The sequence below is a fragment of the Eutrigla gurnardus genome (genome assembly GCF_963514095.1).
Source record: "Eutrigla gurnardus genome assembly, chromosome: 6".
Taxonomy (NCBI): domain Eukaryota; kingdom Metazoa; phylum Chordata; class Actinopteri; order Perciformes; family Triglidae; genus Eutrigla; species Eutrigla gurnardus.
Genome location: NC_139920.1, coordinates 2,436,319 through 2,457,882, shown reverse-complemented (window position 1 = coordinate 2,457,882; position 21,564 = coordinate 2,436,319). Strand labels below are relative to the sequence as shown.

General features: G+C 41.0%; 1 protein-coding gene across 1 annotated transcript in view; it reads left to right on the top strand.

Moving 5' to 3' along the window:
• Positions 1-21,564, top strand: part of naaladl2 (N-acetylated alpha-linked acidic dipeptidase like 2) — a gene marked incomplete at both ends in the record, with an annotated part of 796,426 nt that overhangs the window by 305,166 nt on the left and 469,696 nt on the right. Inside the window, one exon of the mRNA XM_084012385.1 lies at positions 14,075-14,218. Coding sequence (XP_083868511.1) covers positions 14,075-14,218 — 144 coding nt within the window. The remainder of the gene's footprint in view (positions 1-14,074; positions 14,219-21,564) is intronic.

Here is a 21,564-nt window from a genome sequence, read left to right as displayed (position 1 = left end):
TCCGGGGTGTACCCTGCCTTCGCCAAATGACAGCTGGGATCGGCTCCAGCCCCCCCGCGACCCTGAATACAGGATAAGCGGTAGACAATGGATGGATTCTTGGCTTGTTCCATGGTCTTATTTAGTGTTTAGTTTCTTTCCCTCCAACCTGCCATGTCCTCTCATCTCTGCCCTCCTCCCTCTGCTCAACTTCTCTCAACATTCTGATCTATTGTAACTTTATCTACTCGTCACCTCTTGCTGTATCCCCTCTCCTCTCCAAACTCTTTAAATATTTTTCTCAAATGTCTGTGAACCATCTCCTGACCTTCCTTTCCTTCTCTACTTTTTACCTTATTTTCTCTCCTCGATTTTCTCATCCCTTGTCTCTTCCCTTCCCACCATCTCCCCCCCCCCCTTGTCTTGTCTCCTGTGTTGTTCATGGATTATTAATCATCTTGTGGAGCTGGAGCGCTGCCATGGTGCTCCCTAGACCAGCCACAGAAGGCTATTGACTAGAGGTTTGGTCCAAACAAACCACAAGGGATTTTTTGAGGGTTGCTGAACTTGTCCTCACAGCGAAGGTTAGAATATAGATTGTTCACAAACTTAGCCAAAGTATGGATCACCTGCAAGAGTAGCAGAAATGTAACAATATGTTTAAGTCAATGGGGTATACAAGATGTAACTGTGGAAATGACATATTAGGGACAAAGGATGCATGTGTTTGTAATGACTAATGTCCTTGTCGGTTATTACTGATTGCAGCTCCCATTTATTTGAAGATTTTGTATTTGTAGTTTAACTATGACAAAGGTTAAGGGAATGCAACAGAACAGTTTTGAGCCGTTATTCCTTAATTCTGTAATGAGATAATATTAAAGAGATTTACTGAAAGCATTGGGCACTGCAATAATAGTGAATATATAATTAGGATATATTGGCATTGTGACAAGTGACAGAAACATCAGGAAGAAGGAACACAAGAAAAAATATGAAAGGCTGAAAAAAGGGCTCTAAAATATGTGGAGAGTAAAGGCATCAGTGGAACCAGTAGTGTGTGTGTCTGTGTGTATATATATATATTTATTTTACTTTACTTTAAAGTAAAATAAATATATATATATACATACACACACACACACTATATTGCCAAAGGTATTCACTCACCTGCCTTGACTCGCATATGAACTTAAGTGACATACCATTCTTAATCCATAGGGTTTAATATGACGTCGGTCCACCCTTTGCAGCTATAACAGCTTCAACTCTTCTGGAAGGCTTTCCACAAGGTTTAACTCTTTCCACTCTAATTCATCCCAAAGGTGTTCTATCGGGTTGAGGTCAGGACTCTGTGCAGGCTAGTCAAGTTCATCCACACCAAACTCTCTCATCCATGTCTTTATGGACCTTGCTTTGTGCACTGGTGCACAGTCATGTTGGAACAGGAAGGGGCCATCCCCAAATTGTTCCACAAAGTTGGGAGCATGGAATTGTCCAACATCTCTTGGTATGCTGAAGCATTCAGAGTTCCTTTCACTGGAACTAAGAGGCCAAGCCCAGCTCCTGAAAAACACCCCCACACCATAATCCCCCTCCACCTAACTTTACACGTGGCACAATGCAGCAGACAAGTACCGTTGTCCTGGCAACCGCCAAACCCAGACTCGTCCATCAGATTGCCAGATGGAGAAGCGTGATTGGTCACTCCAGAGAACGTCTCCACTGCTATAGAGTCCAGTGGCGGTGTGCTTTACACCACTGCATCCGACGCTTTGCATTGCACTTGCTGATGTATGGCTTGGTTGCAGCTGATCGGCCATGGAAACCCATTCCATGAAGCTCTCTACACTGTTAACCTGAAGGCCACATGAAGTTTAGAGGTCTGTAGTGATTGACTGCAGAAAGTTGGTGACCTCTGTGCACTATGTTCCTCAGCATCCGCTGACCCCGCTCCATCATTTTACGTGGTCTACCACTTCTTGGTTGAGTTGCTGTCGTTCCCAATCGCTTCCACTTTGTTATAATCCCACTGACAGATGACTGGAATATTTAGGAGTGAGGACATTTCACGACTGGACTTGTTGCACAGGTGGCATCTTATCACAGTACCACGCTGGAATTCACTGAGCTCCTGAGAGCGACCCATTCTTTCACATATGTTTGTAGAAACAGTCTGCATGCCTAGGTGCTTGCTTTTATACACCTGTGGCCATGGAAGTGATTGGAACACCTGATTTCAATTATTTGGATGGGTGAGTGAATACTTTTGGCAATATAGTGTGTATACATACACACACACACACACACACATGTTACCTTCATCAGAAAAAATCAATTGTGTGTTGTTTTTTTAATACTCATCACAGCCAAGCAACACACGCACACACACACACATTATTAAACCTGACAAAAATAATTTCCCACCTATTTTACAGATGAAAAAGCAAAGCAAACAACTCCATTATGAGTCATAAACCCATTCATTTCTCTTTTTTAAGGTGAAAAAGAGTGAGGGCACTCAAATCTCGATCTCAGGATTGTTACCGAGTGTCATGATCTGTGTTTTTCTCTGATTAATTTCCTGTTTTATTTTATAATTTTGTCCCCTGTGTGATTTCCTGTCTTGTACTTGCTGGTCCTTGTTGTTTCTGTTGTCTTGACTCCTCCACCCTCTTGTGTTGATGAGCCTACCTGCCCTAATGTGTTTCACCTGTTCCTCAACTATAATCTATAGTATTTTTCAAATACATTCGGAATTTCCTCTAGTTTAGTAGTTACCTTGTTTGTTATAGGATCCCTAATTTTGTGAATTGAGTTTTCCGCTTGCTGTTTTCCAAGTCTCCATGCAAGCAATTTAGATGCTTTAGGCCCTGCCTCATAATATTGCTGTTGAATTTTTTTTTTTTTCGCTTTTTTTCAATTTCCTCACTAAAAATCTTGTCTATCTCCTGCTTAATGGGCCTAATTTGCTCACATATAGAGGGGAAATTTTTGTAGTATGAAGTTTCTCAAGATTTTTTAGTTGCTTCTGCAAGTCTGACAGCTTTTTATCTCTGATCTTTTTTAGCCTAGCACACTTAGCAATGATTTTTCCTCTAAGAAATGCCTTTGATACATCCCATAGAATTGCAGGACTGACTTCTCCATTATCATTATATTCTAAATAAGTTTCTAATTCCTTGGCCATTTCAGTTTTGAATGAATTACTATTTAATAAACCAGTATTCAGCCTCCATAAATTCTTATGAAAATCTAAATGTACTTTAGATTTCTATCTAAAGTACATTTTAAAGTTAAACCTGAGTGATCAGAAATATCTCTCTGTCCAATTGTGCAATCTTTCACCTCATGGAAATCTCTGCTAAACATGAAGATGTAATCGATTCTAGAGTATATGTTATGCCTTGCAGAGTAAAAGGTAAAATCACTATTGAATTTATGTAAGTGTCTCCAAATATCAAATAGTCCAAGGCCTTGAAGAATTATATTTATTTGTTTTTCTAAGAGATTCTTTCTTCTCACTTGATTTGTTGTGTCTAATTTAGGGGTTAATGAGGTTAAATATCTCCCTAAAGAAAGAGATGCTGCTACCAGGGGGTGCATATACGTTGCACAGAGTAACTTCTTCCTGCTCTAGTTTTCCCTCGACTAGAACAAATCTACCCTCTTTGTCGTTATGATCAATTCAAAAGAATTAGAATTCGGAATAAGAATAGTTTCTCCCCTTGTCTTTCCTGTCCTGTGAGAAAAAGGTATTTCTAAATCCAATTTTCTTATATTTTTGTCATGTTCTATAGCAGGAAGATGCATTTCTTGCAGAAAAACTTTATTTTTTTCTCATTTTAACTTTGCAACTATTTTGCTCCTTTTGATGGGATTGTTTATACCATTCACATTCCAAGACTGTGTATTATAATACTGCATACACATTAGTCACCATAGACATGTTTTCCAGTACCTTCAAGAATTCAATCAAAGCCCTCACAACACAAACAACACGAACAACATAGGATATAACATTCACTGAACATGTGGTAAACTTTAAAAACCAGGTCTTCCAGTTTAGAGGTTCTCTTGAAACCTCTTTAGGTTGAGGGGGGAATGCCACTCAGTGGGGCCCCTCAGCAGTACTTATACACTGGAACACTGAAAAAGAGTGGTGGCCTATAATGAAGGTCAGCTGCATCGAACCATTGCTTTAATGACTTATTTTTTAAGGGGGGGACTCAGGTTCCACACAAGTCTTTACTGTGCCTTTATGTTCATAGCTTATCAAGCTTATTGTAACAGTAAATTAAGATATTGATTGCTAAAGAACTGGTGGTGGAGGTGGTAATCGATTAACATATCTCCATGAGGGAGGGGTGAAAAAAGTTACTTATCCATTATGGCATCCTCTCTGGCTGGCCTTTGAAACACCTTCAGCTTCTTGCGTGCGCTCTCCTGCTAGTTATGCGCGTTCCCTGCTCGCCGAGTCCCTGCTGTACTCCATGGTAGAAGTTTGTTGATTGTCTCCACGGTGATGTCCTTGGATCTTCTTAAACGTAGGGGACCCACTGTGAATCCACGTTTCTTTAAGTCCTCCTCGGCTTCCTCGGCGTTGCTGTACTTGACTGTGCCTGAATCGAAGTGCACGCGCATCCGCATCAGGGGAGTTTGGAAGCGGATCCTTTTTTCTTTGAGCACTTTCTTGATGGGAGTGTACTCTTCCTCCTCTGCTGTACATTTTCGGCGTAATCATGGTCAAAGTACACTCGCTTTTCTTGAACACAGATGGGTTTCTTCCATGCAGTGTGAAGGATTTTTTCCTTGATATTAAACTGTAAGAACCGGACCACTGGACTTCCGGTTATGGCGGCGAGGCGAGCAGCAGAGTAATTTGTGAGCTCCCAGATTGGTCCACGAATTTCCCCATTCTTAGAGAATTATTCCGGCTTATTTTATTACAAATCTAATGGGGAAATATAAACTAAGGAAGGCTAAGAACGTTACTACTCAAAACAGAACGAAAAACGAGGAAATGGCGAGTGGAGAAGCTGATGTAGATGTCGACACGGACGAAGCTAACGAGCACGCGGACATGAACGCTCTGCAAGCTAGCATCAAGGCAATCCACGCTGACATAAAGGCAGGACATGCCGACATGAAGAGGGAACTGAATGGTTTCTGCGAGTCAATTAAGCGAGACATGAAGGAAGAGCTGGGGAACTTTAAAGAAGAAGTGAACCAGAAGCTGAGTGAGATCGGTGTGGAGCTGAAAAATGCAGAGGTCAGACTGGACGAAGTAGAGACACGAGTGGCCGAGGTGGAAGAGTGGAACGCTAACGCAAAGAGCGTGCTGCTTGAAACTTTGCAGCAACAAGAGCACATTCACTCCAAATTAGTGGACCTAGAAGCACGCTCCCGCAGAAATAATCTCCGCATTTTTGGAATCCCCGAGGGAGAGGAGCACGACAATCCCTGTGCGTTCTTAGAGGAGTTTATCAAAACAGAGTTGTCGCTCCCCGACGTTGACCTTAAAATACAACGCTGCCACCGATCTCTCGGCCCGAAGCCACCTCTCCACGCCGCCCCGAGATCCATGATCGCCTATTTTCTCGCCTACAGCACCAAAGAACTGGTGCTGAGCACTGCTTGGAGAAAGAAGGAGGTTCATCTCAATGGAAAGAGAGTTTTTTTCGACCACGATTACCCGGTGGAAACCATGAAGAAAAGAAAGGAATATGCCCCGCTGAGGAAAGTATTAAAGGAAAAGGGGCTGAGGTTCCAGACGCCCGCACCTGCAAAGCTCCGAGTCTTTTATGAAGAGGGACCGACGACGTACACTAATGCAAAAGAGGCAGCGGAGGACATGCTGAAGAGGGGGATTCTGTCGCCTGATGAAGAAACCGCTGCACCTGTGACTGTCGGCAACCAACGGAGCGGTGCAGACACGACACCCCGGAGAAGACTGACAGACGCAGGCTGGGAGCTCCGCGAGCCCACCAAACGCCGAAACCACACCGCAGACATCGATCGAGCCCGAGAGAAGCTACGGAGATTTCAACACTCTCAAAGACTTAAGGAGAACTATAACTGAGATGCACTCGTGAGTAACTAGAGATAGGAATAGCTAAAAAAAGAAAAAAGTTGGTTAAAAAAAAAAGAAGCTTTTCTTAAATAGCCTACGTCAGAGTTTAAGCACACAGATATATATATATGTAGCCTATAAGATGTTTTGACAGAGTGTTCGTGGCTGATTAAAGTTTGAATATCAGTCCTGTTACTTTACCTGTTTATATAAATTGCTATGGTATTGAGTATACTTAGCCAAAACATTAGACACTCTCTGGACCAGTAATCTGGGGGGGATTTATCTGCACTTAAGCCGCTGGATGTGTGCTCTGATGACACTGATGACGTCAATGCGCACCTGGAGGGGCCCTCCTCCTGGAGGCCTCCCCTCCCTGTTCAGAAGTTACATTTGTACTTTTGGAGGTCACTACTTTTATGTTTTATTGTGTAGCACATACTTTTTTTGTTTACATGTTTAGGTCATTGGAGGAGCATTATGTGTATATTAGACTAATGGGATAGGATGATAAACCAGGAGTACAAAGTTATTACTTTGAATGTTAATGGACTGCTTAACCCCATCAAAAGGAACAAACTACTAACTAAAATGAAGAGAGAGAAACAACAAATAGTTTTCTGGCAAGAGACTCACCTCTGTGATGAGGAACACGAAAAATTAAAACGCTTTGGCTTTAAAAATACTTATTACTCATCTTTTGGACGTAAGCAAACAAGAGGGGTAGCAATACTAATTTCAAATAAGGTAACATTCCAATTTTCAAAGCAATTAACGGATACAGAGGGACGTTACATCTTAGTAAAGGGACATATAGACCAGAAACCTGTGACACTGTTAAACGTTTATAGACCCCTAGGCAACGATAAGATATTTATTAAAAAAATATTTGATATAATTGCTGAGGAGACCTCAGGTGTGCTCATTTGTGGTGGGGACTGGAATGTACAGCTACAACCCTCCCTTGACTCCTCTAACTTAACAAAAAGAACGAACCCTGAGACAGTTACAGTCAAAAAACTTCTTCATGAAGCAGGTTTGATGGATATCTGGAGGCAAACTCACCCGACAGAAAGACAATTTACTTTTTTTTCCCACCCTCACAGCGTACATTCACGAATTGACTATTTTTTCATGTTCAACTTTGACAGGCATAGAATCATACAATGTGATATAGGGGTTAAAGACATATCGGACCACGCAGGGGTATATCTATCTCTACATCTGGATACCGAAGTTAAAAATACAACATGGAGGCTTAACACTAGCTTATTAAATGACCCATCGTGTAAAAAATATATTGAAAAAGAATTTAAAGAGTATTTAGAACACAATGACAATGATGAAGTATCTCCAAGTAACATATGGGATGCTTCCAAAGCTGTAATCAGGGGGAAACTCATAATGTTGTCTTCTACTAAAAAAAAAGAAAGGCAGAAACAACTGAATGACTTACTTATACAACTAAAACACTTAGAAATCAAACATATGGAACTTAATGACCCCCAAGAATTAGATCAGATAAAAGTGACTAAACAAAATTTAAATAGGATATATGACAGTCAAGAAGAGATGAAACTTAAATTCACTAAACAAAGATACTATGACAATGGGCCAAGAGCCAAAAGATTATTAGCCTGGAGGATAAAAAAACAACAGGATGAAAGGTCCATCCATAAAATTAAAGATACACAATCTGGCAAAGTGTGTCACAAGTTGAAAGAAATACAACAATGCTTTGAAAATTACTATAAGGGTCTGTACACACAACCGGATAGTGTAGAATCCCCAAGCATTGTTAACTTTTTGAATTCATTGGACCTGCCGTCCATTGGCACGGAACAGAATAGTATAATGACATGTGAGATAACGAAACAAGAATTAGACAGTGCCATTTCGAGACCTAAAACAAATAAAATGTCTGGTGCGGACGGATATCCAGCGGAATGGTACAAAACATTTAGAGTAGGGCTGTCAAAAGATAGATTTTTTTAATCGCGATTAATCGCATTTTGTCCATAGTTAACTCGCGATTAATCGCAAATTAATCGCATTTTTTGGCACATTTTTTTGGCACATTTTTTTTCTTCTAAATGTACATTCATGTATTTTGTTCATACCGGTATTCTTAATACTTTTAACAACATAAGGGCAAATTTACTTGATTTATGAAAATGTTTATTTAACACTTCAAATATCCCCTTACCAAAACATGGGATCAAAACAGGGTTATAAGAACATATCACAAACAATTAAAGTGAACATGTCACAGGAGATAGTGTAACAGGACATAAGTACAGTTAGGATATAAGTGCATTGGCTTGCAAGTGATATCTCAGACTGGACGTATTTCTATGGTAGCTCATTTCATACCCACAGTACGCGCAGATGACTTTGGTCTTATCGACTGAACCATCTGGCAGTCTTTTGAAGGTGAACAGCTTTTCACATAAGGTGCGTGTCCACAGGCAGGGGTGTTTCCCCGCGTCCCATTCATTGTCTATTTGAAACGCCGTGCAATGCATTCTGGTAGCGTCGCGGCGAATGTCGAGAGACGGCGCGCGAGTTGGCCTCTCCTCATTTGCCTTGAAGTCGAATCTACTTTATGCTAATCAGAGGCGCCGGGCTCGACTCGCCGCCTCGCGAACGCTCGCGAACGCTCGCGAACGCTCGCAAAAATGTGTTGTTTGAAGGAGAGCGCCTGTCAATCATCCTCTAGTGGCAGCCCGCCAAGCCTGCAATACTGGGAAGCGGCGCGTCCACACGCGTTTAAAATCGCCCCTGTGGACACGTACCTATAGACAATGAACGGGACGCGGGGAAACACCGCTGCCTGTGGACGTGCACCTTCCCTCTGGATCAAGACTACAGGTGCCACCGACGGCCATAAATCATACAATGCGCGTTTTTTTTTTTTTTTTAATACCGAGCGTTAATCGCGCGTTAAAAAAATTAACGGCGTTAAGAGGATGTTGCGTTAACGCGTTATTAACGCGTTAACTTTGACAGCCCTAATTTAGAGAGATTTTAGCACCGGTAATATTGAAATGCTTTAATTTTACGCTGAAGGGGGGAGAAATACCAATATCATGGAGACAAGCAATTATTTCTGTCATCCCAAAGATGGGTAAGGACAAGTCTGAATGTAGCTTGTATAGACCCATCTCAATTCTAAACATAGACTACAAACTATATGCCTCAATAATTGCAAAAAGATTAGAAAATATAATTCCAGATATAATAGATGACGATCAAACAGGTTTCTTAAAGAACAGACAGACACAAGACAACGTAAGAAGGGCCTTACACCTAATGGAGCATATGAGTAAAAATGAAGATAAATCCATTGTTCTCAGCCTAGATGCAGAAAAGGCGTTTGACTCGGTCGGCTGGGGATATTTATACTTAACCCTGCAAAGATTTGGTTTTAATAGCTCAGTTATTCTATCTTTAAAAAACCTATACCACTCTCCTACAGCCAGAATAAAAATAAATGGTAGTCTATCAAACCCCGTTCAGCTTGAAAGAGGATGTAGACAAGGATGCCCCTTAAGCCCGGCCTTGTTTGCTTTATTCATAGAGCCACTAGCGCAAGCAATTAGAGAAGATCAAGAAATAAGAGGAATTTGGATTAAAGGGACTGAATATAAGACCTGTCTTTACGCGGATGATGTATTGGTTACTCTTTCCCAGCCCGAATTGAGCTTGCCTAAATTATTTTCCTGTTTGAAAACGTTTGGTCACTACTCAGGTTACAAATTGAATATAAACAAAACACAAATATTGTCATACAATTATACACCTGCAGCACAATTACTTAATCCGTCTATCTTTAATTTGGACAATGATGTTGTAAAATATCTCGGGATCAGCATCCCAAAAGATTTATCCAATATACGCTATAAACTATTTACCACTTAACAAAGAAATAAAGGCAGATTTGAATAGATGGACTTTATTACCACTGGACTTGCATAATCGAATAGACATAATCAAAATGAACATCTTACCACGATTACTTTTTTTCTTTCAATCAATACCTGTAGAAGTACCTTCAAAACAATTTATCGAGTGGAGAAGAATGTTTTCTGTATTTATTTGGAAAGGCCTAAAACCTAGAGTTAGATATAGTACATTGCAATTACCCAAAGATAAGGGGGGACTATCTCTACCGAACATGGAGCACTATTATAAGTCAGCCCAACTGAGATACTTAATTTATTGGTGCAACCCATGTTACAGTGCTAAGTGGAAAAATTTAGATCTGAGTCAATTGGATATTCCCCTCCAAACATTACTTGGGGACAGAAGCTTATACTCATCTGTTAAGGAAAATTTAAATTGCTGGACAAAAACACCCCTAAACATCTGGTTTGGTGAGTGTCGTAAATTAAAATTGGAAAATCATATCAAAATCCTAAGATGGGTTGCAAACGATAAAGATTTTAAACCTTCCCACATGGATGGCAGATATAAAAACTGGTCCTTTAAAGGCATTACCACTTACTGTCTTATTTTGGATGGTGGTTTACTGGTTGACTTTCAAAAACTTAGTGATAAGTACCACCTAGAAAAGCAAGACTTCTTCAGATATCTTCAAGTTAGATCTCACTTTAATAGCAATATAAAAACAACAGAAAATTGCAACACGGACCTAATAACTATCTTGATTGATGCATATAAATCTAAACTCAACAGAAAACTTATCGCTAGAATTTATTCATGTTTACAGTCACATAAAGGAACTTCCACACTTTATATTAAATCAAAATGGGAAAAAGAATCTAAAATAATTATTTCAGAAGAGGATTGGCTGAACATTTGCGAAACCCATCGGAGCACTTCAAGTTCAGGCCAGTGGAGGGAATTTGTGTGGAAAAATATGATTAGATTTTCGTCCACAATTAACTCTAGCGACAAGTATTTGCTTAAAATAATGTTGGCAGCTAGTAAAAAATGCATTACAAGAAGGTGGCTTAACAAAGAACCCCCGACAAAAGGGGAATGGATTGGAACTGTAAAAGAAATGTATCATACGGAAAGGCTGACTTTCTCCTTAAACCTATGCATGGACAAATTCACAAATAAATGGAGAAAATGGTCAACTCATTTTGAAACCGTTTAGATAATATACAGCTATGGTATTGATAAAGGTATAAATGTATAAAAATGTGTGTGAATTCTTGAAGATGTATATGTATGCATGGAAGTATATCCATCTGTAATGCAGATAAAAACAAAGGTCTGCTGCCCTTTTGTATGCCTGTGGAATATAGCGCCCCCTTTCGGCGGGCATCGGGAATTTCGGTGGTCAATGGACTTTCACTTCGGACTTTTTTCTTGAAATGCCCCCGTGATACTCATTGTTGGGTCAAACAAGAGGACCTACTTCTTATCTTGGACACATGTACACATACACTGGTTGGCACCCTCCCCCAAGCTACTTATATAATAACAAAGTGACTCTATGACCTTTTTTCTACCCATTTTATTTATGTGCTTTTTTGTTTGTTTTTCTGTTACATGTCTGTTTAAATAACTATGCAAAATAAAAATAAAAACAAAGTTTAAAAAAAAAAAAAGAACCGGACCACTGCAGAGCACGGCTGGTGGTGAGGTGGCTGTGTGCCGAGCGCCCTGTGTGCTCTCTCGATTCCCAGATTCCCCTCTCTGCAAAGGCCCACGTTGTCCCCCAGTTCTGTCAGAAACATATTTTCCACTTACCGTAGCATAGAAGAGCCCTCTGCATTTTTGGGGATGCCGTTAATCCGTATGTTGTTACGTCATGAGCGCCGTTCTAAGTCCGTTATCTTCTCCTGGAGAAACTTTTGATTGTCAAGTACATTAGTTGAATGAGGGTGTCTTTAACGCCATTGTCCCATTCCTCCTTCCCTGTCATGTTCTTCTCAATTTCCCCCAGTGGTTCAGCCACCTCCTCTATCTTGCCGGTAGCGCCACTCACTTGTTGGTTAATTTTGGTGGTCAGTTCGTCCAGTTGCATTTTCATGTCTTCTTTAAAGCTTGTTCTTACTTGCGACAGTTCTTTTTTCATTTCTGACTTAAGATCCCGCATTCCTGCAGCTACCACCTCACTCACCACTTTTCTCAGGGAGCTGAGTGAAGCAGGTGAGGTCTCATCCTCTGTGTCGTCACCATTTTCGCTGCGAGTTTCGCTAGAATTGCCGTTGTTTCGGGTTTCCCGGTCGATTTGACTCTGAGACGTGGCTCCCTCCTTTTTTCGTCTACCCCCCACTCATTGTTCTTTGAGTTTAAATCACTTTAGCTGTGTTAGGAACTTGAATTACGGGGTATTATTTCTGTCTAAATGGCCTCATTTCAGCTTCCCAGCTCCTGCCGCACCGGTCCAGACGGAGGTCTGTCCATCACCAGTTCCGACGGAGGTCCGTCCGTCACCAGTCCCAGTGGAGGTCCGTCCGTCAACAGTCCGTCGCCTGTTCCTGTTCCGACAGGGGACCGTCCCACACCAGCTCCACGCAGCCTGCCTGGGGTCTGCTCGTCGCCTGTTCCTGTTCTGACGGTCAACCGTCCAATGCATGTTCCACACATCCTGCCCGGGGTCCGCTTGTCAATTCTTCCTGCATCAGCAGAGCCTCAGCCATCCCCAGTCCCTCCACCGGCGGAGCCTGATCCGTCGCCTGTCCCTGCACTGGCGGAGCCTGATCCGTCTCCAGTTCCTGCACCGGCGGCGCCTCAGAAGTCTGCAGCCCAAGCCTCATCCGCCTGGTCACCCTCCTGCCTGGCCTCCTGAGCGGCCCTGTCCGCCTGGTCCCCCTCCTGAGCGGCCCCGTCCGCCTGGTCGCCCTCCTGCCCGGCCTCCGGAGTGGCCCTTTCTCCTGTCTTGTACTTCCTGGTCCTTGTGGTTTCTGCTGTCTTGACTCACCCTCTCTCGTGTTGATTACCCTACCTGCCCTAATGTGTTTCACCTGTCCCTCGTCAGCTCCCTGCCTCCCGGTATGAATAGGCCTCAGTACTCGATGGGTCAAGAACACAAGACCAGAACAAGGAGCAGAGCAATGAGTTGTAACATAATTAGAACTCAAGTGAATATCTTTTAACTCTTATTAAAGCACACCGTAAACTATTATCCCCCCACTGTGGGTGCAGAGGAGCAGATAAGAGACGGGAGATGCACTCAGGTGTGTTATCAGTTCCTTCCAAGTCAGCCATAACTGGGCAGGGAGGATATAATGCCGTTTACTCCAGCAGAATGGAAAGACGCAGAGGTGCACACTCACTACCTCACTCATTCACTGACGGAGCAAAAGGAACTTAGAAAGAGCATTCATATTTTTTTCACCTGTTCAGTCGTGAATACATTAGGAACTGGATCTCACTTGCCCCTCAGGGCTTCCCTTATTATTAAACTACAAAGTGAGGAATCTCTGTGCGTTATTATTATCCCAGTAAACATTGGAAACATGAGTTTATGTTCTCAATTGCTAGTAGGGCCACAGAATAACAAGGAGTAAGAGGTTTGTTGCATACGTAATGTTCATTCCATCCAAGAAGTGATTCCTTCTACTGAAAATCTGATTAAATGTCAAACACAGGGCCTTCTCAAGTTGAGCTCCCACCATGTTGGGTCTCACTAGGAGACATTTCAATCGTTTTGAGCTTCTGCATTGGATGCATGCTTCAGATCTGGCAATGGATCACAACTGCTGTGACTAGACAGTGAACTAGGACCCCAACGCAAGACTCAGACACAGAAAGAAGGGAAAAAACTCCAGACACGAGATGGAGAGAGAGGGTGGACTGCCAGAATCTAACAAGGGCATTATTTTAGATGTTGACATTTCTACAAACAATCGACAAACAATAATAATTGTTTGTCAAATGAACAATTGACTGTTGAGTGTTTCTGTTTGCATGGCACATACTAGACAGAAGATCCAAATCAGAACCTTAAGGAGCGCCATATGTGGGACAACAGGAAACTCTTCTTGTTTTTCATCTATTACTGCTGATTTTCTTCCTGTCTATTTTTGTATTTCTCTCTAGCTGAGGTGTCCAGAGGGGCTGGAGGAAGCCTAACATCGCTGTTGATTCAGCCCATCTCTGCCTTCCTGGCTAAGACGTTATTGTCATCTCCATCCACCGGCCAGGGACATGCCTGTGTTCCTCTAGCCATGCCTCCCAACACAGGTACACAGAAACATCAAACATAAAGGTTGCATGTGGACTTCTTCTACAATTATGATTGTGTCTCATGCTCATCACTTGTTTGGTTGGAAATGTAAAAGAAACATATTTAGTGTATAATGATGAATGAATGAATGAATAAGTATAATTATCAAGCGTACATGTTGTTCTGTAGCTCAAACCTACTGTCTGTTTAGTGTTTATATTAGGGCTGTCAACGTTAACGCGTTAACGCAACATCCTCTTAACGCCGTTAATTTTTTTAACGCGTGATTAACGCTCGGTATTAAAAAAAAAAAAAAAAAAAAGCGCATTGTATGTTTTATGGCCGTCGGTGGCACCTGTAGTCCTGATCCAGAGGGAAAGTGCGTGTCCACAGGCAGCGGTGTTTCCCCGCGTCCCATTCATTGTCTATGTGAAAAGCCGTGCAATGCATTCTGGTAGCGTCGCGGCGAATGTCGAGAGACGGCGCGCGAGTTGGCCGCTCCTCATTTGCCTAAAGTATAAATCGAATCTACTTTATGCTAATCAGAGGCGCCGGGCTCGACTCGCCGCCTCGGGAACGCTCGCGAACGCTCGCAAAAATCTGTTGTTTGAAGGAGAGCGCCTGTCAATCATCCTCTAGTGGCAGCCCACCAAGCGTGCAATACTGGGAAGCAAAAAGACTGCCGGATGGTTCAGTCGATAAGACCAAAGTCATCTGCGTGTACTGTGGATATGAAATGAGCTACCATAGAAGTACGTCCAGTCTGAGATATCACTTGCAAGCCAATGCACTTATATCCTACCCCCAAAAATACAAGTAAATACTAGTATTTTAAACTTGTGATTAATCGTGATTAATCACAACCTGTTATTGTGATTAACTCGATTAAATTTTTTAATCGTTTGACAGCACTAGTTTATATACAAGAAAATTACAGAAACGGGCTCAGGTAAACAGGCTGGAACATACAGAGGCACAAGGAAATGGGCTGGAACATCATGAACCGAGTAACCAGGGGGCCTTGAGCATGTCGCATATGTTATGGCATAAGTTCATTTTATCTCATCTCATCTTCAACTGCTTACCCAGTGTCAGGTCACAGGGGCAGCAGCTTTTGCAGGGGACCCCAAACTTCCCTTTCCCGGTTACCATGGAGATTTATCCTGTGGAGCTAGCCTGCTCCAGACCACGCTAAGATCCTGTATCTATCAATTTGATCTGTATCTCAGTGACTTTGTTGGGAAACCAACATTACAGTTATTCCACTGCTCGTTACATATTGCCATCCAGTGAAGTAGCATGCTGTCATTAATTAAACACTGAAACCATTTTTTTACATTTTATGAAATTCTACATGTGATTGTCATTGTAACAGTTATCCATCCATCCATCCATCCATTTTCTACCGCTTATCCTGTATTCAGGGTCACGGGGGGGCTGGAGCCGATCCCAGCTATCATTGGGCGAAGGCAGGGTTCACCCTGGACAGGTCGCCAGTCCATCACAGGGCTGACATGTAGAGAACAACCATTTGTAACAGTTATAATTGTGTTGATATTGTTCGGTTTACCGTTTAAGACCGGCGGCCCGATAACCAGACGGTGTGCCCCCCTCGCTCCCTCTCTGTGATTCTGGGTGTAATGTATTGATAAAACACTTGGGGGCACTGTTGTAAAGTGCAAGTTCGCCTTGACAGCCCCCGTACCTGTCAAAGTTGTTTCATACAGTATTTGAGCGCCAGATTAAAGCGCTACAGTAACATTATAAGATCGTCTGGTTCATTAAGCCACCGTACTTTTTACGGAGGAGCTTGAACTCCTCATACGCCTACATGAGAAGCACGTGCTCAGTTTGGGAGCAGTACGGCTTGTGCGTCATCATCATCGCCATGGTGAATTTGCATCTGCAACAGTGAATCAATGATCTCGGGGTCTAGTTGAGGAAGCCGCATGCACACAGTCTCCAGGATTAGTTGTACCTGGTTTGGCCTTTCTGCAACCGATTAAGCCAGGCTGCTCTCAGTGGGATATGTTGAACCCAGTTTAGTCATTTATCCTGGATACCTGAATTCTGCTTTTGTGCAATAGCCCCCAGGACAAACCGACCACGACACAGTGAAAACAGAGAGATAAATACATGAGGGACTGATTAGTGCAGAAGACTCAGGTGAGCAGACATGAGGGCAGGCTGATGAGACAAATCACACATTGGTGATACACAAAGAAAGGGAGGGGAAAGTAAAACAAAAGGAAGTAAAGCAAGACAAACCACCACAGACTACAAAATGACAGAGGAAAACAAGACCAAACACAAGACCATAACACCCATAATTCACATTCTTAATACCTAACCAAGAACTTTTTGTTTCCTAAAAAGTAATTGGGGTTTTTAGTTTGGTTTTGGTGCCTAGAGCATCATAATTTAAGGGCGACTGACCAAGCTACAGGATTTGAGGACTTTGAAATGACGATGTGTTGCATTATGGTGATACATGTACTATTAAGGACTATTGTGATGAAGAAGTGATTGTGTCTGAAGGAACTACTCATCATTTCCCAAATCAATCTAAATTTCAACCCTCTCCTTGCATCATGAGTTTTGTGTATTTTGTACGTGGATTTAAACATCAGAAATTAGCTCCTATAACCGGGCTCACCTTAAGGTTTGAGTTGAGGCGCTCAGATATCTGGGAGGAGTTTGGAGCAAAACCACTGTTCCTTTACACTGAAAGGAACCAGTTATGGTAATTAATTCATCCTGGATATAGCTATAGCTGTAAGCATAAGCTGCACTGACACATTTTTGTTTTGAATTTACTTAATTTTTATGTCAAGTGGTTGCATGAAATTAATTCATCTAAATACAGATATTTTTTAAGTTTTGTTTATGTCAAGTTTATTTATTTAGTTTATTAAAAATGTTACGTTGATTTTACTAAACTATTTTGAATATAGTTTACTCATACTTTTAGTAAGAATTATTAATAATTGACTTAATTGTTTCATTTATACATAATACAATTAAGTTCAATTAAATTAAACATTTTGATGACATTAAATAATTATTTACTAATCAGATAAAGCAAACAAAATATTTAACACTTTATTGTGTCATGTTTAGTACGTAAACTTGTTGAAAACCAGTGTTGTTGTATGAGCACCAAACACTGAAAAAGTGAAACAGCAGTTCTGAAGTTCACTTTTAACATAAATGTTCTCTTTTGCCCTCAAACACGCAAGCCTGAACTATGCAACTTAAACAGAAAATGCAATTACAGAGTTCAGGTTCAGAAAAAAAGAAGAAAAAAAAACATCAGTCAGGGGGACATCAGTCTTGATACGTGTGTCCTCATAGGCTGTAAAATTGGGATTGTTTAGTTTCATCTTAAGTGGTGATCAGCATTTTCCTTCTGCAAAAAAAAATCCTACTGTCCATCCCCAATCTTGTTCTTTAGTCCAAGGACTTTGGGGGAAAGCTTTTCACCATCCATTCTGAAGAACACTTTCTAAATATATTAATACTAGTATCTCAGCTCTTTGGGGCAAGTTCAGTGCTGTTACGGCCCCAAAGTGAACAAAAGCACAGACTTGAACAACAAGAGGACAGTAACATATAAAAGGGACGCCGACTCAGCACAGTCAATTATAAAGTTTTTATTTAAGAAAGAAAAGGGCAGGAGTTCCTGGCCAAACTGAAAAAAAAGGAGAGAAGCCAGACCAGCCAGCCATGGCCGTCGCATCCGGGGAAATCCTCCCGGCTAAAGCTGCCTAAACGGGACAACTAAACCTAGTAGGATGAAAACAAAAGAAACGAAAACAGGACTACCAGTAACTCGAACCCAAATTAAAACAACAAAGCCCCGACGCTCTAACAGGCCGGGGAGCTGAACCCAAAACTTAACTCAGGAACAAAAGGGGAAAACAGCAACAGACTGCGTGGCCAGCGCCGGTCTCCCTCCTACGGCACCACACCTGTAACGAGAGAGAGCCAGAGCCGCCCTGATGCTGCCTCCTTTTACCTTTACCTAAAATAAAAACCTAATTTACAATTTCATTTTAATGACACTTCACCTGAACATTTCTGCATTTCCAGCATGCCTTGCTGTTAATTTTTTGAGGCAAAAAACATTTTTATAGTTGTTTTTTTAATGAATACTTTCATCCTTATGGTCTTTATAAAATATGTATTTTTTTAACTGATACTGAAAAAATGGTCAGCGGAAATGTAGTAGTGCTGCTCTTGTTATGTGGTCAAATCAGGTTTGAGGTCATATTAAAAAGGCAATTTTATGCGCCTTGTAATAACGAGTGTGGGAGTGACTATGATTAGTGAATAGGATCTAAAAACATTTTATGTAATAGAAGACAGCAATGTGACCACAATTGCAATGATTTATCATATACTCCCGAATGAGATGTCCATCATCCTCACCAAGATAGATGCAAAGTGCCTTGAGGACTTCTGCCCTTTTAAGGTTGGCATCACTGGCAGCCTGTGTAAAAGGATAACAAAATGTTATGTCTCGTCATGTATGTTGAATTTAGTCATATTCATGTTCAGTGTTTTGTGTTCAAGCACTTCCTGTTTTATTTTTGTACTCACCTTTTCCCTCTCGTTTCAGACCCAGACTTCCTCCCTTTGTGTTATTTTCCCACGTTGGTAATTGTCTGCCCCGCCCCTGATTGGTTTCACCTGTGTTAACTCCCCTCATGTATAAATAGTCCTCGTCTCGCTTTGTCTTTGTCAGTTAGTCTTGTTCATTTCATGGATGTGTTTGCCCAGTTTTCAGGTATACTCGTGTTCAGAATCTGGTGTGAGTTGTTATTTTAGATCCTCTTTGAGAGCGCTTTTTGTTTGTTTTTTGCATCCTCTTTTGAGAGCGTTTTTAGTTTGTTTTTTGTATCCTCCCTGAGAGCGCCTTTCGTTTGTTCCTTGAAAAATAAATACCTTTTGTTTGAATATCAAGAAACCGGAGTCGTGCAGTTCTGTGCAGAACCCTCAGTTCTGTCTCAGGTCGTGACACAAATATTATAACAAATAATTATTCTTCAACACCAATATTAAAAAATGTCTATAAGCGCAACTTATATTATATATTATTCAAATTCCTTCAAATAAATTGCGTGTCATTTCAAATTTGTTGTATGTGCTGGAATTCAGCATGTGTGTGTGTGTATATATATATATATATATATATATATATATATATATAATAAAAAAAAAAGACAAAGGCACTGTGTTCATTCATTGATGTAATGTTATTTTATAGCTACTATATCATTAAAGGTTGCATTCTAACTTTTGAACTTTACATTACCAAAACAAAAATGTGTCCGGTAGGATGTCTAGTACAGTGTGCCATAGGTATAACTATAAGGTAATAAGAAGAAATCAAATCCAGACCCAGAGGCTGTTTGGTTAGTTAAACCTTGCTAGAATTTTTGTTGTTAATGTCTTTTCAATATCTGGGTGTATTGTTAAAACCCTAATTTGATGAATATGGCAAGTACCTACCTTGCACTAGACAGATCAGACACAGAGACTTGCTGGTGAAAAAAGCAGAACATAAATTAGCTAAATACAGACAGACAGATATTTTTTGTCAGGAGGTGGTGGAGACTAACCAGAGCTAAAAGAGATGTATTGGCTTGCTTTGGCATCCTTCTGCCCTCAAGTGGTCAAAATTAATTAATGCAGTAAGTGATCAAATACTCCAGGGAATTTGTTTACTTTAAAAAGTCCCCGAGCCTTCTTTGTGACTACTGAGGTTTCAGCAGTCATACACCAAAATGTGATATCAAGAATTACACTGTGGTTAAAAACAACAACCCTGTTCTTACCTCATCGGAAAAGTGCAGGCCACCTGGTTTTAATCTCTCCGGCATCTAGATTTCCCTGCACCACCTCTCTTCTTCCACGAAGTTCTGACCGCCTACACACTTCAGCAGCACAGTTTTTGCACTGCCACATAAACTAGACAAACAACAAAGAGAGAACGGGTGGGATGGATTTTACATTACTGAATGTATGTATCAATTGTGATCATAATGAGTCTTTGTAGTGATATTTTTTCCAGCATGAATATAAGAGCTCCCCTCAATGATAGGTACCAGTGTTGAGCTCCTTCTTATCCCTTATTTATTTTCGTAAAGATGCACGCAGTTTGTTAAAGTCCGGGTAAACCAAAATCAGTCATTTTCCTCTAAACACGTTAAATGGGTCATAACATGTCTCCTTAACACATGTAAAAAGCCATTCAACCATATACTATGTAATTGTGGCGCTAGGCTTCTGAAACGTTTCTATGTCTTGGATTTAATGGGCGGGTCTGAAATCACTTTGGCATTACCTATCGCTATTGTAGTTAGCATAAGCCCTCCCCTGCTGTATATAAGTACTTTCGCGAATTAGCTTCAGTGGTTTTCCGCTCTGATAGTTTCACATCGTTTAAACTTTGCAGCTAGTTAGCTAAACCTTAGTCTAACCAGTCATGTCTCGCCGGTGCATCTTTCCTGGATGTAATAGTGTTTTGTCCAGAAACAGCTTCGTTACCACATATAAATTTCCAAAGATCGACAATTACCTTCAGATATCACCATGGAAATTATTGAGTTGATTACTTACAACAAGACGAACAAAAAATGTATTACAAGTTTTTTTTTTTTTTTTGTTAACATGGGCAAACTGGGCATAATCTAATTACGTATGTGCTGATTTGCATAAATAGGCTACCACAACGGATCTAAACATCAGCTATAGCCAGGTGAAAATGTCTTGTTGAATCTTGTTGACATATAACAGTAACTGAGTTTTTATCCTCAATATGTCCTGAGTAAGGGAAAAAAAAGCCCCAAAGAATCCCAATAGGGGAAAGTTTCGAAAAAGACCGAAATATACCCTATTCATACGCCCATTCAGCATTTTTCTCATGCAGATGGGGAAAAAAATGAACCTTCAGATATCACCATGAAAATGATTGAGTTGACTACTTGCTCTAGCATGACACGGGAGTGGATTTTTACTCCCGTCCCATCCCACTCCCAGAGAAAAAATCCCATCCCATCCCAATCCCGGGCCGGAGTAAAAAAAAAATCACTCAAAATTACTCCCACTCCCATCCCACTCCGTTTTTTTTTTTTTTTAGTTTTTTTTTTATAATTAATAAGTTAGTCATTAGGAAAGTCAATGGATTTTGTGTTTTTGTTAGAGTAATGTTTTTGAGACCACTCGTCCCCGACTCACATGAGTATTTCACCAGTACTGCGCAGGATTTACAAGCAGCATAGACGGTGTTGGCACCATCACATTCAACTCGCATGAATCTATGCAATATTTGCGACTTCCCAATAAGTTTAGTTAATCT